General features: G+C 47.8%; 2 protein-coding genes across 2 annotated transcripts; both read left to right on the top strand.

Annotated features, from left to right (window-relative positions):
* The first annotated feature begins 1765 nt into the window (after positions 1–1765).
* PDCD1 (programmed cell death 1) lies at positions 1766–10251 on the top strand. The gene is made up of 4 exons (XM_033148204.1): positions 1766–2083; positions 3662–3832; positions 4570–4604; positions 10033–10251. Exons 1-4 carry the CDS (start codon positions 1819–1821, stop codon positions 10249–10251), a joined length of 690 nt encoding a protein of 229 aa, XP_033004095.1. The 5' UTR covers positions 1766–1818.
* Positions 10252–19601: 9350 nt separating this feature from the next.
* Positions 19602–22227, top strand: LOC117046355 (receptor-transporting protein 2-like). Its single transcript, XM_033148150.1, has 2 exons — positions 19602–19868; positions 21466–22227. Exons 1-2 carry the CDS (start codon positions 19708–19710, stop codon positions 22061–22063), a joined length of 759 nt encoding a protein of 252 aa, XP_033004041.1. The 5' UTR covers positions 19602–19707; the 3' UTR covers positions 22064–22227.
* The last annotated feature ends 1708 nt before the right edge of the window (positions 22228–23935 follow it).

Here is a 23935-nt window from a genome sequence, read left to right on the forward strand (position 1 = left end):
TCTGCCGGTCTGCTCTTCTCACCAAGCAGTCTGGTATGTAACCGGTGTGCTCATCCGAATGAGGCTTCTGTTGCTTTTACTCCCAAAGAATGGGCAGGAGGCGAATTCTCAGGGGAGACTGAGGCAGGTCTATGGACTGTCTTGAGGGGCTGGAAGCTGGGGGCACTGTTATACAGTGGTTCCCCTCCTTCCTCCTGGGCCGTGTCCAGAAAGTGGTGTTGGGAGGTGAGTGTTCAGACCCCTGGGCTCTCACTTCTGGGGTGCCTCAGGGTTCTGTCCTCTCCCCCATGCTTTTTAACAGCTATATGAAGCCGCTGGGAGAGATCATCAGGGGGTTTGGGCTGGGCGTCCATCAGTATGCAGATGACACCCAGCTCTACCTCTTTTTTAAATCAGAACCAGTGAAGGCGGTGAAGGTCCTGTGTGAGTGTCTGGAGGCGGTTGGAGGATGGATGGCGGCTAACAGATTGAGTTTGAATCCTGACAAGGCAGAAGTACTGTTTTTGGGGGACAGGAGGAGGGCAGGTGTGGAGGACTCCCTGGTCCTGAATGGGGCAACTGTGCCCCTGAAGGACCAGGTGTGCAGTCTGGGAGTCATTTTGAACTCACAGCTGTCCATGGAGGCCCAGGTCAATTCTGTGTCCAGGACAGCTGTCTACCAGCTCCATCTGGTACGCAGGATGAGACCCTGCCTGCGGACTGTCTCGCCAGAGTGGTCCATGCTCTGGTTATCTCCCTCTTGGACTACTGCAATGCGCTCTACGTGGGGCTACCTTTGAAGGTGACCCGGAAACTACAACTAATCCAGAATGCGGCAGCTAGACTGGTGACTGGGAGTGACCGCCGAGACCACATAATACCGGTCTTGAAAGATCTACATTGGCTCCCAGTACGTTTCCGAGCACAAGTCAAAGGGTTGGTGCTGACCTTTAAAGCCCTAAACAGCCTTCAGTAGACCTGAAGAAGCGTCTCCACCCCCATCGTTCTGCCTGAACACTGAGGTCCAGCGCCGAGGGCCTTCTGGTGGTTCCCTCCCTGCGAGAAGTGAAGTTACAGGGAACCAGGCAGAGGGCCTTCTCGGTGGTGGCACCCGCCCTGTGGAACGCCCTCCCATCAGATGTCAAGGAAATAACCCTCCAACATATCTCTTATGAAAATAGGGACGTCCCAAGGAAAAAAACGGGACATTCTGGGACCAAATCAGCAACCGGGACGGCTTCTGTAAATCTGGGATTGTCCCTTGAAAATAGCGACACTTGGAGGGTCAGGGAATATTTGCTGCCCAGAGGCTGATGGCAGATGGCGCCCAACTAGATGCTGCGAGCCCCATATTGGGGAGGGCACCTTGAAAGCTTTATTGGGCTCATCTGCCAGTGGCGCTGTGGGTTAAATCACAGAGCCTAGGGCTTGCTGATCAGAAGGTCGGTGGTTTGAATCCCCGCGATGGGGTGAGCTCCCATTGCTCGGTCCCAGTTCCTGCTAACCTAGCAGTTCAAAAGCATGTCAAAGTGCAAGTAGATAAATAGGTACCACTCCGGCGGGAAGGTAAACGGTGTTTCCGTGCGCTGCTCTGGTTTGCCAGAAGCGACTCAGTCATGCTGGCCACATGACCCGGAAGCTGTACGCCGGATCCCTCGACCAGTAAAGCGAGATGAGCGCCGCAACCCCAGAGTCGTCCGCGACTGGACCTAATGGTCAGGGGTTCCTTTACCTTTTCTTTACCAATTAAACCGAGCCAAGCTTGTTGTGCTGATTATACGCTTTGCTTTTGGTCTCTTTTCGCCAGCAACCTTTCGTCCATCGCAGTTAGACAAACCGATGGGAGCGACGGCCAGGTTCACCTGTCGCTTGTCGGAGACCGTTCAAAAGTATTCCCTTAACTGGTACAAACTGGGTGATGACAAGCAGCCGAAATTACTGGACCTTGGAAAATGGAAGTATAACCTCACCAGGCTGAATGCGACGACCTTTGAAATTAAAATCTCGGACTTAGAGATGAACGACAGCGGGACCTACTTCTGTGGCCTCATCTGGCCCTCGATGAAGTTGACGGAAAGCAACAGGGCCAACCTCACAGTAACAGGTTTGATACAAGTCGTTCTGGTGCTTCATGGGTGAGAAAGTGGCAAATGCGATTCATCGTGAGCAGGAGCAGAACCGATGCATGCTGGGGAATTGACAACATTTATCTGTTTTTCAAACAAAACTCGTACACCGCTTCACTGTAAGAAGCGAAAACCTCGAAGCGGTTTATGATGGGGGGGGGGGAACGATGAAACAATAAAATCACCGGTAAGAAAAATGAGCAACAATAATCTGAGAGCTGAACGAAACTACAGATTGAACCTCAAAGCAACTTTTAAAACCGGTGGGCAGGTTTACCTAAACAAAAATGTTTTTTACCGACAATTGTACAATGAAGGTGCCTGTCTGATATCAATAGTCAGGGATTTCCAAAAGGATAGGAGCTGTCACACTAAAATATTGAGTCATCTTACTTCCCCATGGGGGTCTGAACTGACAGTGTCTGATCAGGAATGAGACCTTGGGGTCATTGTGGATAGCTCAGTGAAGACGTACCTGCAGATTCTTGCTAGCTTCCAAGTAGATTGATTAACCGGCTCAGTTTATAGGCTTATAATGAAGGGGCAAAAGAATCATGAATGTAATATTATGGAGAATAATATTCATCCTTTTTTATGTGTAAATGTTTTTATATTCACTTATACCCCAATAGAAGATTACCGTAGTGCCTAGTCCGATAGTTAATCATGAATGGATAGCTATACTCTGATAATCAATAGGGAATAGCTATGCTCTCTTTGATCTGTAATTGACTATGAGTTTCTATGTCTGTTAATTAAGAAGAAATAACTATGTGCTTTGATCTGTAAGTGAGTTCCATGCAGTTAATTTGTAGCAGCCAGGGTGAATAGTTCAGCAGATTAATCAAAGAGCAGTTATGTGTACTGGACTGTACCGGACTCCAGTAATAAATTTGGAATTCATGGAGGTTGAGGTGATAGCGGATGGTAACTTTCGCTTCCCAGAAGTCACGTGCTTTGGGGCTCGATTGCCATAAGTTTCGGTTTCCTAAAAAATCATGTGTCTTAGGAGGTGGCTGTGTATAAAAAAGGAAGAGCTCACCTCTTAGAGGTGTGCAGTTGGCGAGGTCATTTGCACTGTACCTTGTGTCTTCCATATGCAATTCAAATAAATCCTGTTGCATCCTGCTTGGTGAGTTGCCTCTTTGTGCTGGTTCAATGCTCCTAAAAACCCGGGTTGGACAAAGGTCCTGCAATCCTATATAATACAAATATAGGACATGAAAAGATGGATCATCAACGTGTGAACAAAATATATGACGGGCAACCTTGGTCATGTAAAGCACGGGCAGGTTGATGGAGCAATTATTTTAGTGGCCTTGAACTCATGCCTGATCGCAGACATGTAGACTCAGAAGTAAATCATATTAACATTATTCGAACCAAGGCTGCTCCCAGACTGTCCCTCTTATGTGGGCGAGAGCCAGCCCCATACTCTCTGCAATAACTCTCGGGAAAAGTGCTAAGCATGATTCTCCCATTCCGGGTTAGCCTTGGGATGGACCCAAAATTTTGGAGCCACTCAGTGACTTTGCTTTTCTGCTTCAAACCCTCAGAGAAACAACTTGAGCGTGGACTACCGCCGGAGGAGACGGAGCCTGGACTACCGCCGGAGGAGAGGGAGGGTCACGGGGAGATCCTCCTTGCTGTCGTCGGAGGAGTTGGGCTGTTTCTGGCGCTCCCATTTTTGTGTTACTACCTCTATAACCTCATCCAGAAAAGGCAAGGTGGGCACCTCGGCTGCTTGGCCCCCTTTCCTGTCTCCCGGGCATCTTATATAATAATAATAATAATAATAATAATAATAATAATATACCCCGCCCATCTGGCTGAGTTTCCTGAGCCACTCTGGGCAGCTCCCAACAGAATACGTATTAAAAACCACTATAAAACATCAAGCATTAAAAACTTCCCTAAACAGAATATAAAACCAAAAAATCAAAAAATCCTTCTAGTAGCACCTTAGAGGCCGACTAAGTAACTTCCCTAAACAGGGCTGCCTTCAGATTCTTCTAAAAGTCAGATAGTTGTTTATCTCCTTGACATCTGATCGGAGAGTTGTTTATTTCCTTGACAACTGCTGGGAGGGCGCCACCACCGAGAAGGCCCTCTGCCTGGTTTCCTGTAACCTCACATCTTGCAGGGAAGGGAACTACCAGAAGGCCCTCGGAGCTGGACCTCAGTGTCTGGGCTGAACAATAGGATTGGAGATGCTCCTTCAGGTATCCTGGGCCGAGGCCGTTTAGGGCTTTCAAGGTCAGCACCAACACTTTGAATTGTGCTCGGAAACGTCCTGGGAGCCAATGTAGTTCTTTTAGGACTGGTGTTATATGGTCCCTCCCGGCAGCTGTTCCCAGTCACCAGCCTGGCAGCCATATTCTGGATGAGTTGTAGTTTCCGAGTCACCTTCAAAGATAGCCCCATGCTCAATGCATGAATTCTAACCGCTTGTATCCTTTTGCAGGGGAAGAAAAACTGCAGGATGAAAATGCTCCCTTGGTAAGTTCCCTTTTGCTCAGAGAGCTTCGCTCGCTGCCGGCCCCTTGTGACTCTGGCACTTGGGCGATGCAATTCACACCACATCCTGTGTGGCCCCCAATGCTCTTTCGTACAGATAGGGGCCCAACCAGGCAGCTGTTCTGTTGCGCAGGTATTCTGCAACATGTAGTAAGAGCTGTCCGACAGTGGAATTTGCTGCCAAGGAGTGTGGTGGAGTCTCCTTCTTTGGAGGTCTTTAAGCGGAGGCTTGACAGCCATCTGTCAGGAATGCTTGGATGGTGTTTCCTGCTTGGCAGGGGGTTGGACTGGATGGCCCTTGGGGTCTCTTCCAACTCTAGGATTCTAGGATTCTATGTTTTATCTGGACACAGAAATTTAAAGCACTATGATACCACTTTACATAGTCCTGGCTGTGTACCAAAAGGATCCTGGGAAATGCAGTTTGTTAAGGGTGCTGAGAGTTTCTAGGAGATCCCTATTCCCCTCCCAGAGTGACGATTCCTAGAGCTCCCTGGGATGTGGGATTAATTGTTAAACCCCTCTGGGAGTTGCAGCTCCATCAGAGGCAAATTTGGGGGAGCGATGCACTGAGCGCACTGGCGGAGGAATGGGGAGCGCACCACCCCAGGCACCATTGGGGAGGGGGCTACCAATGTGGCCACCCCCCTGACACGTGCCGCACACCCTCCCACTGTGCTGGGTGCCACGCCCTCAGGACACATGCCACGCCCCCGCCTTCTCTCCACCCCCGGTGCTGGCGCATGCAGCTTCGCCACTGACTGGGCGTCAAGCTTAGGGGTTTCCACAACTATGATGTAGTGAATTGAGCAGAACAGAAAGCGAGAGGTGGCCGGGGGGCGGGCACTGAATTTTGGCCTCGCACAGGGCCCTGCTGAAATTTGAAAGGGCCAAATTCTGCCTCTGGTTCTGTTTGATACAGAACTGATTTTGTCTGTTGTAGTTTGTTCTGTGATGGTTTAACCAATGCTTCCATATTGGCTGCATGCACAAAGCAGGAGGTTGTTTTTTTATGGGGGGGGGGAATCAAAGTTGTTGAGCAATTTTGGGGAACATCTCCCCCCCATTTTTTTGGCCTTTTCAAAGTTTGTTTTTGTTTTTGTTTTAATCACCCTACTTGCCATACGTCTGGGTTTTCCCGCACATTTTGCCGATTCAGTGTAAATCTGCCCCGGCACCATTTTCAAGTCCCAATTCCCCCCGGACGTATGGCGGCCCTAAGTTTATTCCATTTTCCTGATGCTTCCCTAACTGGTAATTTCCACATCATATTTTTATGAGCTTTCATACGACACAGAAGCCAGTTACGGAAACAGAGCAGAATACAGCGCGATTTCCCCTGTTATCTGCTTCCAGAAATAAATCTGTTTGCAAACAACACAGGGATGAGTACAAAAATTATACAGGTGGATTTTACATTGTGCTACATTTCAAATATATGGACCCGTTGTTGCTTTGCAGAGGTGCTGTAACTTGCAAAAGAGGAGCAACAAATAAACCTAGACATTTATTGTTTAAAAAGCAGGAAGTTTCAGGATATGCACGGATTGGAAATGAAGCATAAAAATGCTGGTTTTCTACATGCAGGTAAATGTAAGGCCCCTGCCTGTAGAAAACCAGCACGTCTGGAAAAAGACGTGTATCTTCCTGAGATGCTCATTTTTCTGCGCTCAGGGGATCTATTTTTGAAGGTGCTTTTAGCCACACAACTTTGAAAGATAAAACAAAATAAAAAATAAAAAATAAAAAAATTACTTCCAGTAGCACCTTAGAGACCAACTAAGTTTGTTCTTGGTATGAGCTTTCGTGTGTATGCACACTTCTTCAGATACATTCATGCACACGAAAGCTCATACCAAGAACAAACTTAGTTGGTCTCTAAGGTGCTACTGGAAGGAATTTTTTATTTTTTATTTTGTTTTGACTATGGCAGACCAACATGGCTACCTACCTGTAATTTGAAAGATAAAATGTCGTTAAAACTAGCAAACAAATCCACATAGATTCATCATCGTTGAAACACAGATAAAACCAATTCCCCCCTCCCCCCAATATGAGCAATTAATTTGTGTGCCTGGGTTGTCTTGCCAAAAGAAAAACGTTTTCAGCAGACATCTGAAGCAGTATAGGAAGGGCGGCTGCCTAAGGGGACCCCTAGATGACATCCAGACTAACCCTCGAATCCTATAACAATATTTTTGGGGAACTAGCGCAGAGGGTGGGTAGGAATTTCAATCAAGCATTTCATCAGGCCCCCTCCGTCCCCGATCACCCAAGTCCAAGTCATTTCTAATACTGAGGTCTGCCTAGGGTGATAGAACACCCCAGAACCAGTGGCAGGCGAGAATGGTATGGCCCTCCTTAGTATAGCAATGTCTCTGGACTGTACCACTTCAGACTGTGCACAGGAGAGGGTTTCCGCACCTAAAAAGCTCCTTGCAGATATAGTAAACTTTCACATCGGGGAGAAAGAGGAATTTTTCCTCCCTGATATGCTAATTTTCTGCCTGCGGGGTTTTTCCCTGTTTATAAGGGAAAGTACCTGCAGACGCAGCTGGGGCAATTTGTGGACTCTGCCTATCACTCTCTTCCACATGATTTTGGCCTGGTTTCCACATGCAGCAGAACCAGGTGGCAAGGATCCTGAGGTGGCCAAATGGGCAGCCCCACTTCAAACATTAGGAGGCTAATGTGTTCTTTTGCCTACTCACCAACCGACATTTTAAAACTCCATGCATGTAGACAACTAGCACATCAGGGAGAAACATTCCGGCATGTTTCTTGCGGCGCTGGTTTTCTACATGCGGGGAGCTTTTTAAATGCAAGTTGCCCATCTACCTAGCATCCTCTTTCTGGCAGCACACAGCCAGAGGCCTGCGAGAGCTGACAAGCAGTGCGTGGAAGGACCGTTTTTCAGAAATACATTGCCTTTGAACATGGAGACTCCATTTAATGATCCATGCATTTGTCATATTAAGATCACAGGAAGAGGCTGCTGGATCAGGCCAAAGGCAGGTCTTCTCCAGCTTCCTGTTCTCACAGTGGCTGAGCAATGGCCCGATGGAAACTCACAAGCAGGATTCGAACTCAAAAGCAGCTCTCCCCTCCTGCAGCCTCAACCAACTGGCATTCGGAAACATCCCCTGCCTCCAACTACGGAGGCAGAGAACAGCCATCGTGGCTTGTCACCATCCGACGACTGCCCTCTCCTCTGTGAATCTGTCTCACCCTCTTTTAAAGCAGTCTTAAAGCTAGGGGTCAAAGCAAGAAAGGCATATTATCTTTAGTTTGCTGTGACTTCGTTGGTTTTGAAAAAGACATAAACAGGCCTCCTTAGCTGCATATAAATGGACTACTTATCAAACCTTTATTAGGCATTTTAAAAGTAAAATCGCAGGAGAAAGAATCACATACAAGAACTTTAAAATATATATACACAGAGAAACAACAATTCAACTCATAGGCTGATTGTATGTGTATATATGTAAAATCTAGAACTTTTTCCTGTTAAAGTACTCCTTGCAGCACTGCATATAAATGGACATGGTTAGTCCTTTGAGGGCACCCAAGTTGGCGGCTGTCACTGCAGAAGTGAGTTCCATAGTTCCACTATGTACTGAATAGCTTCTTAAAAAACAACAACAAAACAACCTGGCTTTTTTTTGGATAAAATCTTTTTTTTAAATTAAGTTTTACGTTACAAATTTAAATTCAAACATTAAGCCTCAACATTTAGGATTCCCTGACTCCCCTCTGCCCTTCCATGGTTACCATTTTCCATCTTTTTTCAACTGCTTCAATTATTTTCTCTGTTTTTTCTTAAACAGCCCATTTTTACCCTAATTTCTAGTACACCGCAAGCCTTATTCAAACCCTGCCAAAGTTTTTAGTTCTAGTTACAGGTAGGTAGCCGTGCTGGTCTGCCGTAGTCGAAACAAAATGAAAAAAATTCCTTCCAGCAGCACCTTAGAGACCAACTAAGTTTGTTCTTGGTATGAGCTTTCGTGTGCATGCACACTTCTTCAGATACAGTTTGCAGTTTACAGTGTTCTCTACGATACAGGAGAAACTCGAAAAATTAGAATATCGCGGAGGTCATATATAATGAATTAAAAAAAATACTTCAATACACATTCCCAAAAAGACCTGAAGCTTTCTTGCTCGGGTTGGTGGGAAATGAGATCAAAAGGAGAGATCAAAGACTTTTCCTATACGCCACCACGGCAGCGAGAATCTTGCTAGCTCAAAATTGGAAAATGTCAAATTTACCAACGGTAGCAGATTGGAGAAAGAAACTTTTAGAATATTCAGAATTGGCTAGATTAACAGGCAGAATAAGAAATCAGAGAGATCAGCAGTCAGAAGCAGATTGGAGTAAGTTTTTGGAATATTTAAAAGACAGTAAAAATGTGTAAACATTCACAGGTGTGATCAAATTCTTGCAAAGCAACAGAGAAAAAGGAAATTATAGAGGGGAATATCAGAATTTGCACAAGCAGATAAAGTTGAGGAAAAGCGGAAGAAAGATGTAACTTGGAAAGCTAATGCAGAGTTGGAGGGAAGTCGAAAACTCGGCGGAGTTTTAAGTTATAATGTAAATCATGTAAAAGTGACAAAAGATGTATTTATTTGTGTTCTTATTTCTTTTGTTTTGATTTTTTGATGCAAAAAACAATAAAGAAGTTTTTTAAAAAAGGAAAAGTCTATTTATGTAAGCAATTGTTTTCATTAGCTACTGGAGTTTAATATATGAGATGGACTCGTGACATGCAAAGCGAGATATGTCAAGCCTTTGCTTGTTATAATTGTGATGATTATGGCGCACAGATGATGAAAACCCCAACGTTGAGATTGTGACTTTGGGGTTCTCACCAGCTGTACGCCATAATCATCACAATTATAACAAATAAAGGCTTGACATATCTCGCTTTGCATATCACGAGTCTATCTCATATTTTAGTTTCACCTTTTAAGTTGAATTACAGAAAGAAACGAACCTCTCCACGATATTCAAATTTTTCGAGTTTCACCTGTACATTGTAAAAAAATAATAATCCCATTCCTGATTCAAGTTCTTCTCTTCCTGGTTTCTGAATTTCCTGGTCTATTTTGCCATTCTGGCGCAGTCCATCATCTTCATCAGTCTCTTATCTTCTTTCCATCTCAAAACTGGCCTGTTTTTTTTTTTAATTGAAGTTTTTCTCGATTTACAAAAGTGTGTGCAATGTCTCTTTCGTATTTTTCCATGTAACATTTTTACAGATCAGTTTTGGTTTGTTGAGACATTAGGGAGAGAAGGGGAGAAGAGGCGTTTGAGATGGGGAGACGATTATTTCTCTTTTCCTTAATATATGTAGGGTTTGGGACTGGCCTGTATTTTTAACCCTCCCTCTCTTTGGTGTACCTGAAGGAAGAAGGCCATCCTGCCGTGAGCGTTTTCACCGTGGATTATGGGGTGCTGGAATTCCGGGGAGGAGGCACCGCTCAGAGAGCACCCCCTGAGCGCATCGCTTCCGACCAGACCGAATATGCCACCATCATCTTCCCTCCGGAAAAGCCGGTCTCTGCCAAAGTAAGCAAAAAGACTAAGAAACCAAAGAGCTGCCCCAGCGGAGCGGAGCCACACTGAAGGGGCGGAAGCGAAACCTCCCCCCTTTAAAACTTTTTATTCCCCCAGATTCCTCAAAGGTCCCGGGACCACATTGCAAACACTGAGGATTTGGCGGCTAACAGATTGAGGTTGAATCCTGACAAGACAGAAATACTGTTTTGGGGGGACAGGAGGCGGGCAGGTATGGAGGACTCCCTGGTCCTGAATGGGGCAACTGTGCCCCTGAAGGACCAGGTGCGCAGCCTGGGAGTCATTTTGGACTCGCAGCTGTCCATGGAGGCGCAGGTCCAGGGCGGCTGTCTACCAGCTCCATCTGGTACGCAGGATGAGACCCCACCTGGTCACGGACTGTCTCACCAGAGTGGTGCATGCTCTGGTTATCTCCCGCTTGGACTACTGCAATGTGCTCTTCATGGGGCTACCTTTGAAGGTGAACCGGAAACTACAACTAATCCAGAATGCGGCAGCTGGACTGGTGACTGGGAGCGGCCGCCGAGACCACATAGCACCGGTCTTGAAAGACCTACATTGGCTCCCAGTACATTTCTGAGCAAAATTCAAAGGGTTGCTGCTGACCCTGAAAGCCCTAAATGGCCTCGGTCATGTATACCTGAAGGAGCATCTCCACCCCCATCGTTCTGCCCAGACATTGAGGTCCAGCGCCGAGGGCCTTCTGGCGGTTCCCTCACTGCGAGAAGCAAAGCTACAGGGAACCAGGCAGAGGGCCTTCTTGGTGGTGGCACCCGCCCTGTGGAACGCCCTCCCACCAGATGTCAAAGAGAACAACAACTACCAGACTTTGAAGACATCTTAAGGCAGCCCTGTTTAGGGAAGCTTTTAATGTTTGATGGATTATTGTATTTTAATGTTTTGTTGGAAGCCGCCCAGAGTGGCTGGGGAAGCCCAGCCAGATGGGTGGAGTGTAAATAATAACTTAATATTAATATTTGCAAAGTCAGAGCGTTCCAGGTCTCAAGGCTGCCTGGAAGTCGCATCTTCTGCGCGACAACCCTTGCCACTGCATTGCAGAAGCACGCAGGCCGCACCACACATGCTCAGAGGCACTGTTGTCATAGGACTGAACCCAGGCTGCTGGGGTTTGAGCGATGCAGATGAAGCTGGCCGATACCCTCAGGTGCCAGTCTTGCCTCTGACTCGTGGTGACTCGCCGAGAAGTGGGTGCTCTGCTGACTCGATCTTACTAAGTCATCCACTTCCTGGGGAAATGTGTGTCTCTTTTGATGACACGGAGATTTCCAAAGACTGCAGTTAACCCATTTCTGGTCTAGTCGCTGATTCGTTTCGGAAGTCTGCCCTCAGATTCCGCCAGGTGGAAAAAGCGACGGGCAACTTTCCGACAGAGCTGGGACTCGTGTGCGCAGAATCCGATAACTGCAGAGCTGGAAGGGACCCGAGGGTCATCTAGTCCAACCCCCTGCAATGCAGGAATCGCCGTTAAATCTGGTGCTACTTCCTAAGCATAGCCTTTGGGCGCGCAATTCCTGGTGCTGTCATTTACCTGGGGGTCCTGGGAAGACCCCCGTCCCTCTGCCCAACGTACGGCCTGGAGCAGAGTGGAGAGGAGGTTAAATGAAAGAGGTAAGGGGATGGGGGGGGGGAGAAGCTGGAGCGTAGAGGAGAGAGCAAGAGAGAGGGAGCCACTAGACTAGGACCTGGGAGAGACCAGGGTTCGAATCCTCCACTTGGCCATGAGGCTCACTGGGTGACCTTGGGACAGTCACTGCCTCTTGGCCTTAACCTACCTCACAGGGTTGTTGTGGCGATTAAATTAGGAGCGGGGGGGGCCATGTATGCCAATTCGAGCTCCTTGGAGGGGGGGAAAAAGGTTACAAATTCAATCCATCATTCTCCGGCTGCGTCACTTGTTTTGAGACTGGGAACCTCTCCCCCCCCCCCCTGAAAGAGCCCGACCATTACTTCTAAAAGTGTAGAAAACCATTTTGTCAAAACAAGGGTTGGGTTTTTTTTGTGAGGTATTCCGATTGCTGCTGAATACTGCATCATGGGATGTTTTCATGGTCTTAGGTGTTCATTTTGTACTGTTTTCAAACCTCCTCCTCCTGTTTTAATGCTATTTTCAGCTGTTTTTAATTCTATGCTTGTAAATCCCCTTGATACGCATGCAAACGTATGATTCTTGAATCACCACCATCATCTATAGGCCTTTTAAATGGAATTGTTATAGGAATCTATCTGCACACATATAAAAGATATGTATATTTTCTATCAGCTGCCTTGGAGGCAGCATGTGAATTTCTATCAATAAATCGGTCAGATCCCTGTACTGTAGCTGTTTCAGCGCCTGATAACTTGCCAAAGTGCTTCTCACCTTGCATTTTCTGTCTTTTAGAAGTGTTCCAGCTTTTGCACGTGGGGAATTTGTATTTATTTTTGGTAATTTCTCGCTAGGTTCGTTGAGCGAGAGGTGTCTGTGAGATTGCTCTTGCGACAGCTGGGCATGCTCAGGGCGAGGTTGTGTCACACTGCGCCCGGCAGGGTGTTGCGCTGCTATTCACACTTAACGCAGAAAGTGTGCCGTTCAGATTTCCCACTCTGATGCCGTTGCAAAGCTCTGAGAACCAAAGAGCTGCTGCTCGTGCGGTCTGCGGTCCGCGCTGCGCCACCATGCGCAAGGCGACTCTGTACGTGGCAATGCCGACCTGTTAAAATACATAATGTGCACACAAATGTCAGGCTAGGAAACTATGCTGTGGGAGGGCTGTTATCATAAATGTATTAAATGTATTAAGAGCAGGAAGGTGGTAGAATCACTGGGGTTTTTAAAGCAGAGGCTGGATGGCCACCTGTCCCGGATGCTTTAGCTGAGATTCCTAATGCATCGCAGGGGGGTGGACTAGATGATTTTCATGGTCCCTTTCAACTCTACAATTCTATGATTCCGTGAAATATCTTGAGGGCCGTCACGTGGAATAATAATAATAATAATAATAATAATAATAATAATAATAAATTATAGCCAAGGCCATATAACACCAGTCCTGAAAGACCTACATTGGCTCCCAGTACGTTTCTGAGCACAAGTCAAAGTGTTGGTTGTTGTTGTTCAGTCGTTCAGTCGTGTCCGACTCTTCGTGACCCCATGGACCAGAGCACGCCAGGCACGCCTATCCTTCACTGCCTCTCGCAGTTTGGCCAAACTCATGCCAGTCGCTTCGAGAACACTGTCCAACCATCTCATCCTCTGTCGTCCCCTTCTCCTTGTGCCCTCCATCTTTCCCAACATCAGGGTCTTTTCTAGGGAGTCTTCTCTTCTCATGAGGTGGCCAAAGTACTGGAGCCTCAACTTCAGGATCTGTCCTTCTAGTGAGCACTCAGGGCCGATTTCCTTGAGAATGGATAGGTTTGATCTTCTTACAGTCCAAGTCAAAGTGTTGGTGCTGACCTTTAAATCCCTAAACGGCGTCAACCCATTATACCTGAAGGAGCGTCTCCACCCCCATCGTTCTGCCCGGACACTGAAGTCCACCTCCAAGGGCCTTCTGGCGGTTCCCTCCCTGCGAGAAGCCAAGTAACAGGGAACCAGGCAGAGGGCCTTCTCGGTGGTGGCACCCGCCCTGTGGAGCGCCCTCCCATCAGATGTCAGAGAGAAAAACAACTACCAGACTTTTAGAAGACATCTGAAGGCAGTCCTGTTTAGGGAAGTTTTTAAATGTTTGATGTTTTATTGTGTTTTTAATATTCTGTTGGGAGCCACCCAGAATGGCTGGGAAAACCCAGCCAGATTGGCAGGATATATGTAATATATTATTATTTATTCTTACTCTGCCCATCTGGCTGGGTTTCCAGATGGAGCAAACTTGTTTTCTAATGCTCCAGAAGGCAGACCCCAATCCGGTGGATTTTAATGACAAGAAAGGAGAAACTGACTAGCATTAAGAAGAACTTTATGAGGTTGAGAGCTGTAAGGACTTCCTCAGAAAGTGGTGGCCTCTCATTTGATGTCTTTAAACAAACTTCGGGTGGCCAACTCTCAGGGATTCTTTCACTTTGATGCCTGCCCTGCAGGGGGTTGGACTAGAGGCAGGGGCGTAGCAAGGTAAATTGGTACCCGGGGGCAATTTTTTTTGGTCAACCCCCCCCCCCCCCCGGCATGGGAAGGTCAGGTGGTACCCGGTGCGGAAAATTTCTTGTCAACCCCCCCATTGATTCCCCCTTCCCTGCAAAAATGGTTTTACGTTATTTCATATTTTCTTACAAAGGAATAATAACAAGTAATAATAATAAAAAAACTTTTATTTATATCCCGCCCTCCCCGGCCGAAGTTGGGCTCAGGGTGGCTAACATCAGATACATAAGATTGGAATAAAATCAAACAATAATTAAATGACCTCCTAAAAACATCTCAAAATCAAATTAAAGTCTAATTAGATGGCTTTCCACAGGGTTAGGGTTGGGAACAGTAAGTGCTCCACTGAACTGAAATTTCAGCCTTCACGACATAGGAAAACAGCCAAGTGAACAGCTATTTTGGTGGAGGAGGGTCAAGATATTAACTGATATGCATGAAATTTCATATATAGCTATATAATCCCTAGTATAGTAAGATAAGACCTTCGGAGCAGGCATTTATCAAATCCCCCCCCAAGGTTCCTTGATAATTTGTCACCCCCTCCATTATGGAACACAGGGCGAAGCGCCCCCCTGCCCCCTTGCTACGCCCCTGCTAGAGGACCCTTGGGGATCCCTTCCAACTCTACAGTTCCATGTATGACAGCTGCTTCCCAACAACCACTCTCCCTGTGTCTGCATGCACACGATCCATTTAAAGCATACAACGTCCCTCAAAGGATCCGGGGAACTGAAGTCTTCCTCCTCACAGAGGGCAGAGACCTTTTCATGATCTAGCTGGGGCCGGTAGGGTGGAAGGCAAGGAGTCCAACAGGAGGGGGCGCCGCCAGTGCCCATCCCAGGTGGAGCCAGGTAATTCTTGGCTTGTTTCCATCTTCCTCCTCCTCCTCCTGAGCTCTGCAAGGGACCAACTGAGAGAAAGGAGGAGGAAGCTGGCTGCAGACTAAGGCTGGTAAGACGGTGTCTTGTTCACCCTAATGTGCAGCAGCTACGTAAGAAGAGACTGGCTGCTGGATCAGGCCAATGGCCCATCTAGTCCAGGATCCTGTTCTCAGAGTAGCCAACCAAGTGCCCTTAACAGGAAGACCCCGAGCAGGACCAGACCACAACAGCCCTCTCCCCTCCTGTGGTTTCTAGCAACTGGTCTCCAGACAAACCCCTTCCTCCAACTGAGCCATCGTGGCCAGTAACTGAGCTTTCCTTTGACGCAAGGTATGTTGGACAGTGTTCTCGAAGCTACTAACATGAGTCTGGCCAAACTGCGAGAGGCAGTGAAGGATAGGCGTGCCTGGCGTGCTCTGGTCCATGGGGTCACGAAGAGTCGGACACGACTGAACGACTGAACAACAACAACAATGTTGTTTGCAAAATGCACAGAATAGGCACATCCTCCCTGCCGAGCAATCTGCGCACGGGGCAGCGCGGTGATCCGCCTGGGGGGCAGTGTGTCGATCTGCCCATGGAGTCCGCCTGGCGGACGCAAGCCCCGCACTGATGTTTCGGGCAGCGCGGGGCCCTGAGCCACCGCATCACTCCCAGGAAAGACGAGTGGCTCGGGCGCGCTGCGGGCTCCCGCGGTGTGCCATTTTGTCACCCCCCCAGGGATGACACCCGGGGTGGGCCGCACCGCCTGCACCCCCCTTCCTATGCCCCTGGCTTTACGTGTTGCCGGATTCAGGTACTTTCCTACCCACCTGTCCTGCAGCCTTTCCATCTTTCCCACCCCCTGAAAGGTCTCCTTTCGCAGCCTCCTGAGTCTGTGCAGCCGAATGGTTCTGGAGGCAGGCACAGCTGAGGCAGCAGGAAAACGCTGGCTTGACAAAAAGCCCTCCGGCTGCTTCTCAGAACTGTGAACCACCCCTTTCGGGCAAACCTCAATCGCCGAGAGCTGCAAGAGTAGACAAACCACCTGGCTCTGGCTAGGTGTCTCTGCGAAAAGGCCAATAAGCACCCGAGGTATCCGTGGTCGGAAGTGGGGTTGTTCTGTTACACCACAGGAAATTGGGTGCATTTCCTGAGAAGGGGTGAAGTGTGGCTGCTGGCGTGTCATTGAGCAAGGAGAGCCTGAACATGCAAATGTGGCATGTGTGGGTGTGCTTTGAGTGGGTGTGGAAGTCAGGGGTGTCTTAGCCATAGAGGCTAGTGGCGCGGGGAAGCACGATGCAACGTTCTGGAGGGCGCCAGGGAAGAGGTCCGGGGGCCACGTCGGTGGCTCAGTAGGGGTGGCAGCCTGCCCGCCGCCAGGGAGAAGGCAGGAGGAGGTGATCGGTGGCAGCGAGCCGGGTGCACAGTGCGATCAGTCCTCCCTCCCTCTGTCCGTCCCTCTTCGGCTGGTGTGCGCTGGGAGGCGGATGCGATCCCCGGCGGCTGCCCCTCTTCTCGGTGCCGCAATTGGTCACTGGAGTGCTTCTCTAGCCTGCTGCTGTGCAGGACTAGAGGAGGGCGTGGGGTGGCTGGGAAGGAGCCCGAGGGGTCCTCGGTGGGGCGCGATCCCTGGCGGCCACCCCTCCTCTGAGCGCTTCTCCAGCCTGCCACTATGCAGGACTGGAGGAGGGCGCGTGGTGGCCGGGAAGGAACCTGAGGGGTCCCTGTGGAAGGGATCCATGTGGAACGCCCATCTTTCCTCAGAGGGAAAGGTGGGTGTGGGGGGGGGGTGCCGGAGGGATGCCTGCACCACGGCGCCAGATAGGCTTAAGACGGCCCTGGTGGAAGTTAGACTCCTTATGTGCCAGACGACGTCTTTTGTTTTTAGAAAGCAAGAAGGCACGGGAAAGTGAATCACACTTCATTTCTGGCTCCAGTTCAAGGGGAATCATAGAATCGTAGAGTTGGAAGGGGTCACAAGAGTCATCTAGTCCAGCCCACTGCAATGCAGGAATCTCAATTAAAGCAACCAGGACAGATGGCCATCCAACCTCTGCTTGAGAAACCTCCAAGGAAGGAGAGTCCACCCCCTGAATATAATTCTTTGGACACATTCTCCAGACTTGTAAGGGTTTGGGGAGCAGGGATTCAAGCACATAACCAGGACATTTGGTAATTCCTCCCCCCCCCCGTAACATTTTTTAAACAAATCAGTTTCATTTTTTAGGAAGAAAAGGGTACGAGAGAGAGACATTGCACATACTTTGGTAAATCAAGAAAATCTTTAATAAAAAATACATTTTAAAAAATGCAAAAACGAAACAAAAGAAAAACCAGGACATTTGGTATTGCACAATTAAAGTGGAGTAAAGTTCTCTGTCTCCCTAGTGCAACTAAAGCACTTTTTAAAAGAAAGGAGTATAAAAACATAAAAAAAGAGCCTGCTGGATCGGGAAAATGGGTGTCGTTCTAGTCCAGCATCCTGCTCTCACAGTGGTCAACCAGGTGCCCCAATGGAAAACCAGGAAGCAGGACCTGAGCATCCCAGGGGACTCTCCTCTCCTGCGGTTTCCAGGTTCTGGTATCCCAAAGCATTACTTTCTTCAGCCGCCACAGCTTTTAAAACACAATAACAAGAAAGAATTGAAATCACCCGTGACATACTGCTTGATCATTTTTGGAGGGAGGATCAAGGCAGTTAACAAACAGTAAGTGTAATGTTCATTGGAGTTATTAGCTAAAATACAAAATAGTAGAATCCTAGAATCCTAGAGTTGGAAGAGACCACCAGGGCCATCCAGTCCAACCCCCTGCCAAGCAGGAAACACCATCCAAGCATTCCTGTCAAGCCTCCGCTTCAAGACCTCCAAAGAAGGAGACTCCACCACACTCCTTGGCAGCAAATCCCACTGTCGAACAGCTCTTACTCTCAGGAAGTTCTTAGAAAGAAGCTTACAAATGTTACCCTGGCCACTATGGAAGTACCCTATGTACCATTGTATTGCAAGTCAACTACACAGGGAATGAAAGCTATGTTGGCTATCTGTGTCACCTGGAAACTACAGAAGATGCGTGCCAAGGCACCTGTTAGGGGAAATTATCCAGGTGCGAAGCTGCTCAGCCACCTAGCCACCGGGCAAAGCCCGCGGGGTTCTGCGGAGGAAAAAAGGAGTGCAGCCATCAATGGAGCAAAGAACAGAGATCCTAGTTTATTGCGCAGCAGGTTCAAGCCAAGACAGAACGTCAGAAACAGAGCGACATGAAGTTTTTATCCCCCCCCCCCACATCCCAAGATACAGTCAGGAAAACATCATCAAAATGTCACTAGAGCATCAGCACTAGTCAATAAAGGGGAAGGTTATACATGATTAACATAGTAGCAAACGAGATTAACATAAGGTAATGGTTCAGGCAAGATGTGAATGGGTGTTAAGTGTTGGAAGATCCATCTTGAGCACCCGATGGGAGTGGGAACAACAGTATCTTGGTTTGCATAGCAATGGCAAGTCCGGAGGAAAACATTTGCCCAGCGATTTCTGGAAATCACCCATTGATGGCTTACTGAGGTTGTCCTGCAGAGGCTGCAGAGCCAATGCATTTCCCTGATGGGTTCCCTTAAGGGCATCGCTCCGTACCCCAACAGTTTACTTGGAAGGAGACATTGCTGAGGTCCCCCCCCCGTAATTTCTTTAACACACCCGAGCCACAAAGTTCCCAGGAGAACAATAAAACACACTGACACAAAGTAGAATCATAGAATCCTAGAGTTGGAAGAGACCCCAAGGGCCATCCAGTCCAACCCCCTGTCAAGCAGGAAACACCATCAAAGCATTCCTGACAGATGGCTGTCAAGCCTCCGCTTCAAGACCTCCAAAGAAGGAGACTCCACCACACTCCTTGGCAGCAAATTCCACTGTCGAACAGCTCAAGTATTTTGGTTTATGGGTTGAAATAAGCCACAATTTTGTTGGTTACAGATGTGAGTGGTTTGGCTGAGGCATTGGCATGAAGCCAGGCTATATCTTGACTCCTGCCCATCTGCAGGGAGTCCATGGAAGGGTAAACCACCGATAGGGGGTGCCCTGTGACTTACATGAGATAGTGGGACCACCCTGAGGGGTCCCCATAGGGGCTGTGACATGGCACAGGCTTTGCACAGTATTCACACCCCAGATCCCTTTAACAGGATACCCTTACTGAGGAGGGGCAGGCAAAGGCAATACCCTCTCCTCCAACCAACCAAAGGCTTACCCAATGCAATGCCGCCCACCGATAAAGAGGTGAGTGGACTTGTCCCAACGTCCTCACAGTTGACTTTGAACCTCTGGTGTTGTTGACTCTTGGCTGAGTTGTGTGTGGACCGGTCAGCTTGTGAGAGTGAGGAAAGGCAAAGCAGGGAATCAGAAACGGCACCAACCTCCTCACTGCATCCCATTCTGGCATCTGCAAAAAAGACACAATCACCTTTTGTCATTAAGCAACACCGATCGGAAAAGAAGCATGAAAAGGCTCACGATGGATTTTTGGAGACGGGTTTTTAAGAAGCAGATGAATGAGGTGAAGCCAAATGATATATGGAGGCTGACAATGGATCCGAGGCTTGACTTCCGCAGTGTGGAACCTGGATGGACGGAAACATTTCAGGAGCATGCTCATGGAAGGTAAGACAAAAACCAAAAAAGCTTCTACCAGATAGCTAATATTTTTTGTAATGCGCAGGAACATGGAGAGCTGCCTTTTCCTGAATCAGAGCATTGGTCCACCCAGCACAGTGCTGTCTCCCTTTAAAGGTGCTGACCTTTAAAGCCCTAAACGGCCTCAAAGGCCCAGTATACCTGAAGGAGCGTCTCCACCCCCATCGTACTTCCTGGACACTGAGGTCCAGCTCCGAGGGCCTTCTGGCGGTTCCCTCCCTGCGAGAAGCCAAGTTACAGGGAACCAACCAGGCAGAGGCCCTTCTCGGTGGTGGCGCCCGCCCTGTGGAATGCCCTCCCACCAGATGCCAAAGAGAAAAACAACTACCAGACTTTTAGAAGACATCTGAAGGCAGCCCTGTTTAAGGAAGCTTTTAATGTTTAATAGACTATTGCATTTTAATATTCAGTTGGAAGCCACCCAGAGTGGTTGGGGAAACCCAGCCAGATAGGCGGGGTATAAATCAATTATTATTATTATTATTATTATTATTATTATTATTATTATTATTATCTCCCCTGACTGGCTGCGGTTCTCCAGGGTTCCATGTGGGCTTCTCTCTTGGACCCAGATGGAATCATGGAATCGTAGAGTTGGAAGGGACCCCAAGAGTCATCTAGTCCAACCCCCTGCAATGCTATTGGGGATTGAAACTGGGACATTCTGTGTGTGGACTCTCTTCTCCTGATCTACCTCTCATCCCATTTTGTGCTCCAGCATACCTGCAGAGTGAACCCATCTGGGCGTTTATTGTGGAATTGATACTGCTCATGCACACAGGGTTTTTGCAGCATCTGTACGATGCCAACACCTTCAAAATGCCTATATATATATTGATGCTTTTGAATTATGGTGCTGGAGGAGACCCTTGAGAGTCCCATGGACTGCAAGAAGATCAAACTTATCCATCCTTAAAGAAATCAGCCCTGAGTGCTCACTGGAAAGGCAGATCCTTAAGTTGAGGCTCCAAGACTTTGGCCACCTCAAGAGAAGAGAAGACTCCCTAGAAAAGACCCTGATGTTGGGAAAGATGGAGGGCACAAGGAGAAGAGGACGACAGAGGACGAGATGGTTGGACAGTGTTCTCCAAGCTACCAACATGAGTCTGACCAAACTGCGGGAGGCAGTGGAGGATAGGCGTGCCTGGTGTGCTCTGGTCCATGGGGTCACGAATAGTCGGACACGACTGAACGACTGAACAACAACAGCAAAATACACTGGCATTTCCTCTTCCCAAAGAAAATCCATTAAGTAGAAATAACCAGTTATAATCTGGTGTGGAAGCTCATTAGCTTATGTGATATCATGTTTTGGTGGATGTTCTCTCTATCACACCACCTTTGCCCTCCTTTCCTTCTCACCTGATATCAGGTGTGGGGCAAGTGGGTATGGCTGGGGAGGAACCACTGGGAAGGGGAGTCACTGAGTACTTTAAAACCATTGTTCTCTATGGGCAATGAGCTGCAGGTTGCGATGTACAAAAAGCGAGGTCCACTCTTCAGGAGAGCCTCAACAGAAGTTCCTAATTCTGCTTGCTTCCTCTCCCATCTATCTCCCTGCTAGATTTACCTGTTCCGGATGCTCCCACAGCTGGTCCTCGCACCAAGTTCTTATCTTGTTCCACATGCAATGGGAGAGTTCTGAGAGGCGAGGACACGTCAAGATGAAGCCATTCGGTCAACGGTGCCACGAATGCTCTCTGGACACGTACAAAGAGCCACAGTTCTCAGAGGGTGATGTTGAGGACATCTTGAAAGACTTGATCCTTGACATCAGGGAGAATTGCTATGGGGAGCAGGTTGACCGCAGTCAGCTCTCTAGGGTGGTCTGTCACGAGGGTGGTCCGCATATGCGTGAGTTTTGTGAAGGGTGCCAGCTGGGAATCCACAAAGGGCCACAAGGGCGGTCGAAGCAAGCAAAGCACCATGGGAAACCCCAAAGCACAGGGTATCCGGCGGCCATTATACAGATAGAAACACCAAGCCCATCATTCCCCAGGCCCTCAGTCCCATCATTCACATGGTCCTCAGCCCCAGCAATCACAGGGTCCTCAGCCCCATCATTCACAGGGTCCTCTGTCCCTATACAGAGTTGTAATTGCTGCCTTTGTTTTATAATTCTAATTCTAATTATAATTTTAATAGTCTGGTTCTGGGGATAGCAGAGCAGGTGGTGTATTTAAACTGCAATGGAAATTGAGGCACCACCCCTTGCTGGCTTGGCCTGGCTGCCGCGACTTTAAAAGCCCTGCCGCCTCCTGTACGAAAGCTGTCCAACGTCTGCAAATGCTTTTCTGTATTCTGAAACCATTACGCCAGTGGCAAATTGTGACGGATCAAAACGTCTCTGGTGGAAGATCCACCTTTTCTTCCCTTTTATTTCTTTGCTTTTCAAATAGAATGTCGATCGATCAATCAATCAATCAATCTACCGTTGTGTGATCAGCTGCTCGTTAGAGGCAAATCAGAACACAGCTTTTATAGTAGTTAAAACACAGCAAAACAAGGCTCATAAAACACCTGAACATTCTCAAAACATAGACACCTTTCTACAAACATAAGGAAAGGTTACAGGTCATGAGAAGTAGCTGAGCAGTTGGATGGCAAAACTATTGCAATAGTTTTAATAAATGCTGGATCCCACCTGGATAGAGGACATGAATTACTTTCCATGGTTTATTTAGCAAGTGGTCCATCACCTGGGGAATGAACAAGCTGACATAGAAGTGAATTCTTTTGCAGTTGGAGTGGATGGTCACCTTCCAGTTTTTTTTAATGGCTACCCACGTAACACAGTGTCCGACAGATAGAATGTGAACAGGTGAACTTTCCCCATAATTGCATTTCCGCACTAGAAAAGGCTTAACCTTTGAATTTCAGAAAATTCATGGGTTTTGCTTCATGTGTTGATCAGTGACCATCAACACCTTTTACAGGTAGGTAGCCGTGTATGTCTTAACAACTTAACGTCTTAACAACTCTTTCCCCCCGCCCCCAGTCCCAACGATGCCCTGGTCTGGTAGACAAGCTTAAACTGCATTTTTAAATAATTTTTAATACCAAGAACAAACTTAGTTGGTCTCTAAGGTGCTACTTTAAAGATTTTTTATTTATTTATTTACTATGGCTGACCAACACGGCTACCTACCTGTAACTGCATTTTTAAAAAACACTGAAACACTGTCTCTCCCCCAGGTGAAGACTTCGAGCATTTAGTAATTCCTAGCATTTACCAACTCTAACTATGGGTGTCCCAAAACTGTATAGCATTGTACAGATTGGACAATGGAATAGGTGGCCACCCAACCTCTGCTTAAAAACCTCGAAGGAAGGAGAGTAAAACCCCCTGAATATAATTCTCTGGACACATTCTCCAGACTGAAAGGGTTTGGGGAGCAGGGATTCAAGCACATAACCAGGACATTTGGTTTTGCGCAATTAAAATGGATCAAGGTTCTCTGTCTCCCCAGTGAAACAAAAGCGCTATTTAAAGGAAAGGAGAATAAAAACATAAAAAGAGCCTGCTGGATCGGGAAAATGGGTGCCGTTCTAGTCCAGCACCCTGTTCTCACAGTCGTCAACCAGGTGCCCCAATGGGAAACCAGGAAGCAGGACCTGAGCATCCCAGGGAATTCTTTCCTCCTGCAGTTTCCAGGTTCTGGTATCCCAAAGCATTACTTTCTTCAGCTGTCACAGCTTTTAAAACACAATAACAAGAAAGAATTGAAACCACCTGTTATGTACTGAGTTGAATACGATCCAAACTGCAGCAGTCTGATTGGTCCTAGAACAATAGGATTGAGATTGCAGCAGTCTGACTGGTCCCAGAACAATAGGATTGAGATTGCAGCAGTCTGATTGGTCCCAGAACAATAGGATTGAGATTGCAGCAGTCTGATTGGTCCGCAGGAGCCACCCAATCCAGCTCCAGGTGGAAGTGAATCTGCACTCTGATTGGCATACAGGAGTATCCCGGAATTAGCCAATCACGTGGGGCCCATTGTGTAAATAGTGTATATAAAGCAAACGTTTTG

Source organism: Lacerta agilis, chromosome 5, assembly GCF_009819535.1.
Source record: "Lacerta agilis isolate rLacAgi1 chromosome 5, rLacAgi1.pri, whole genome shotgun sequence".
Classification (NCBI taxonomy): domain Eukaryota; kingdom Metazoa; phylum Chordata; class Lepidosauria; order Squamata; family Lacertidae; genus Lacerta; species Lacerta agilis.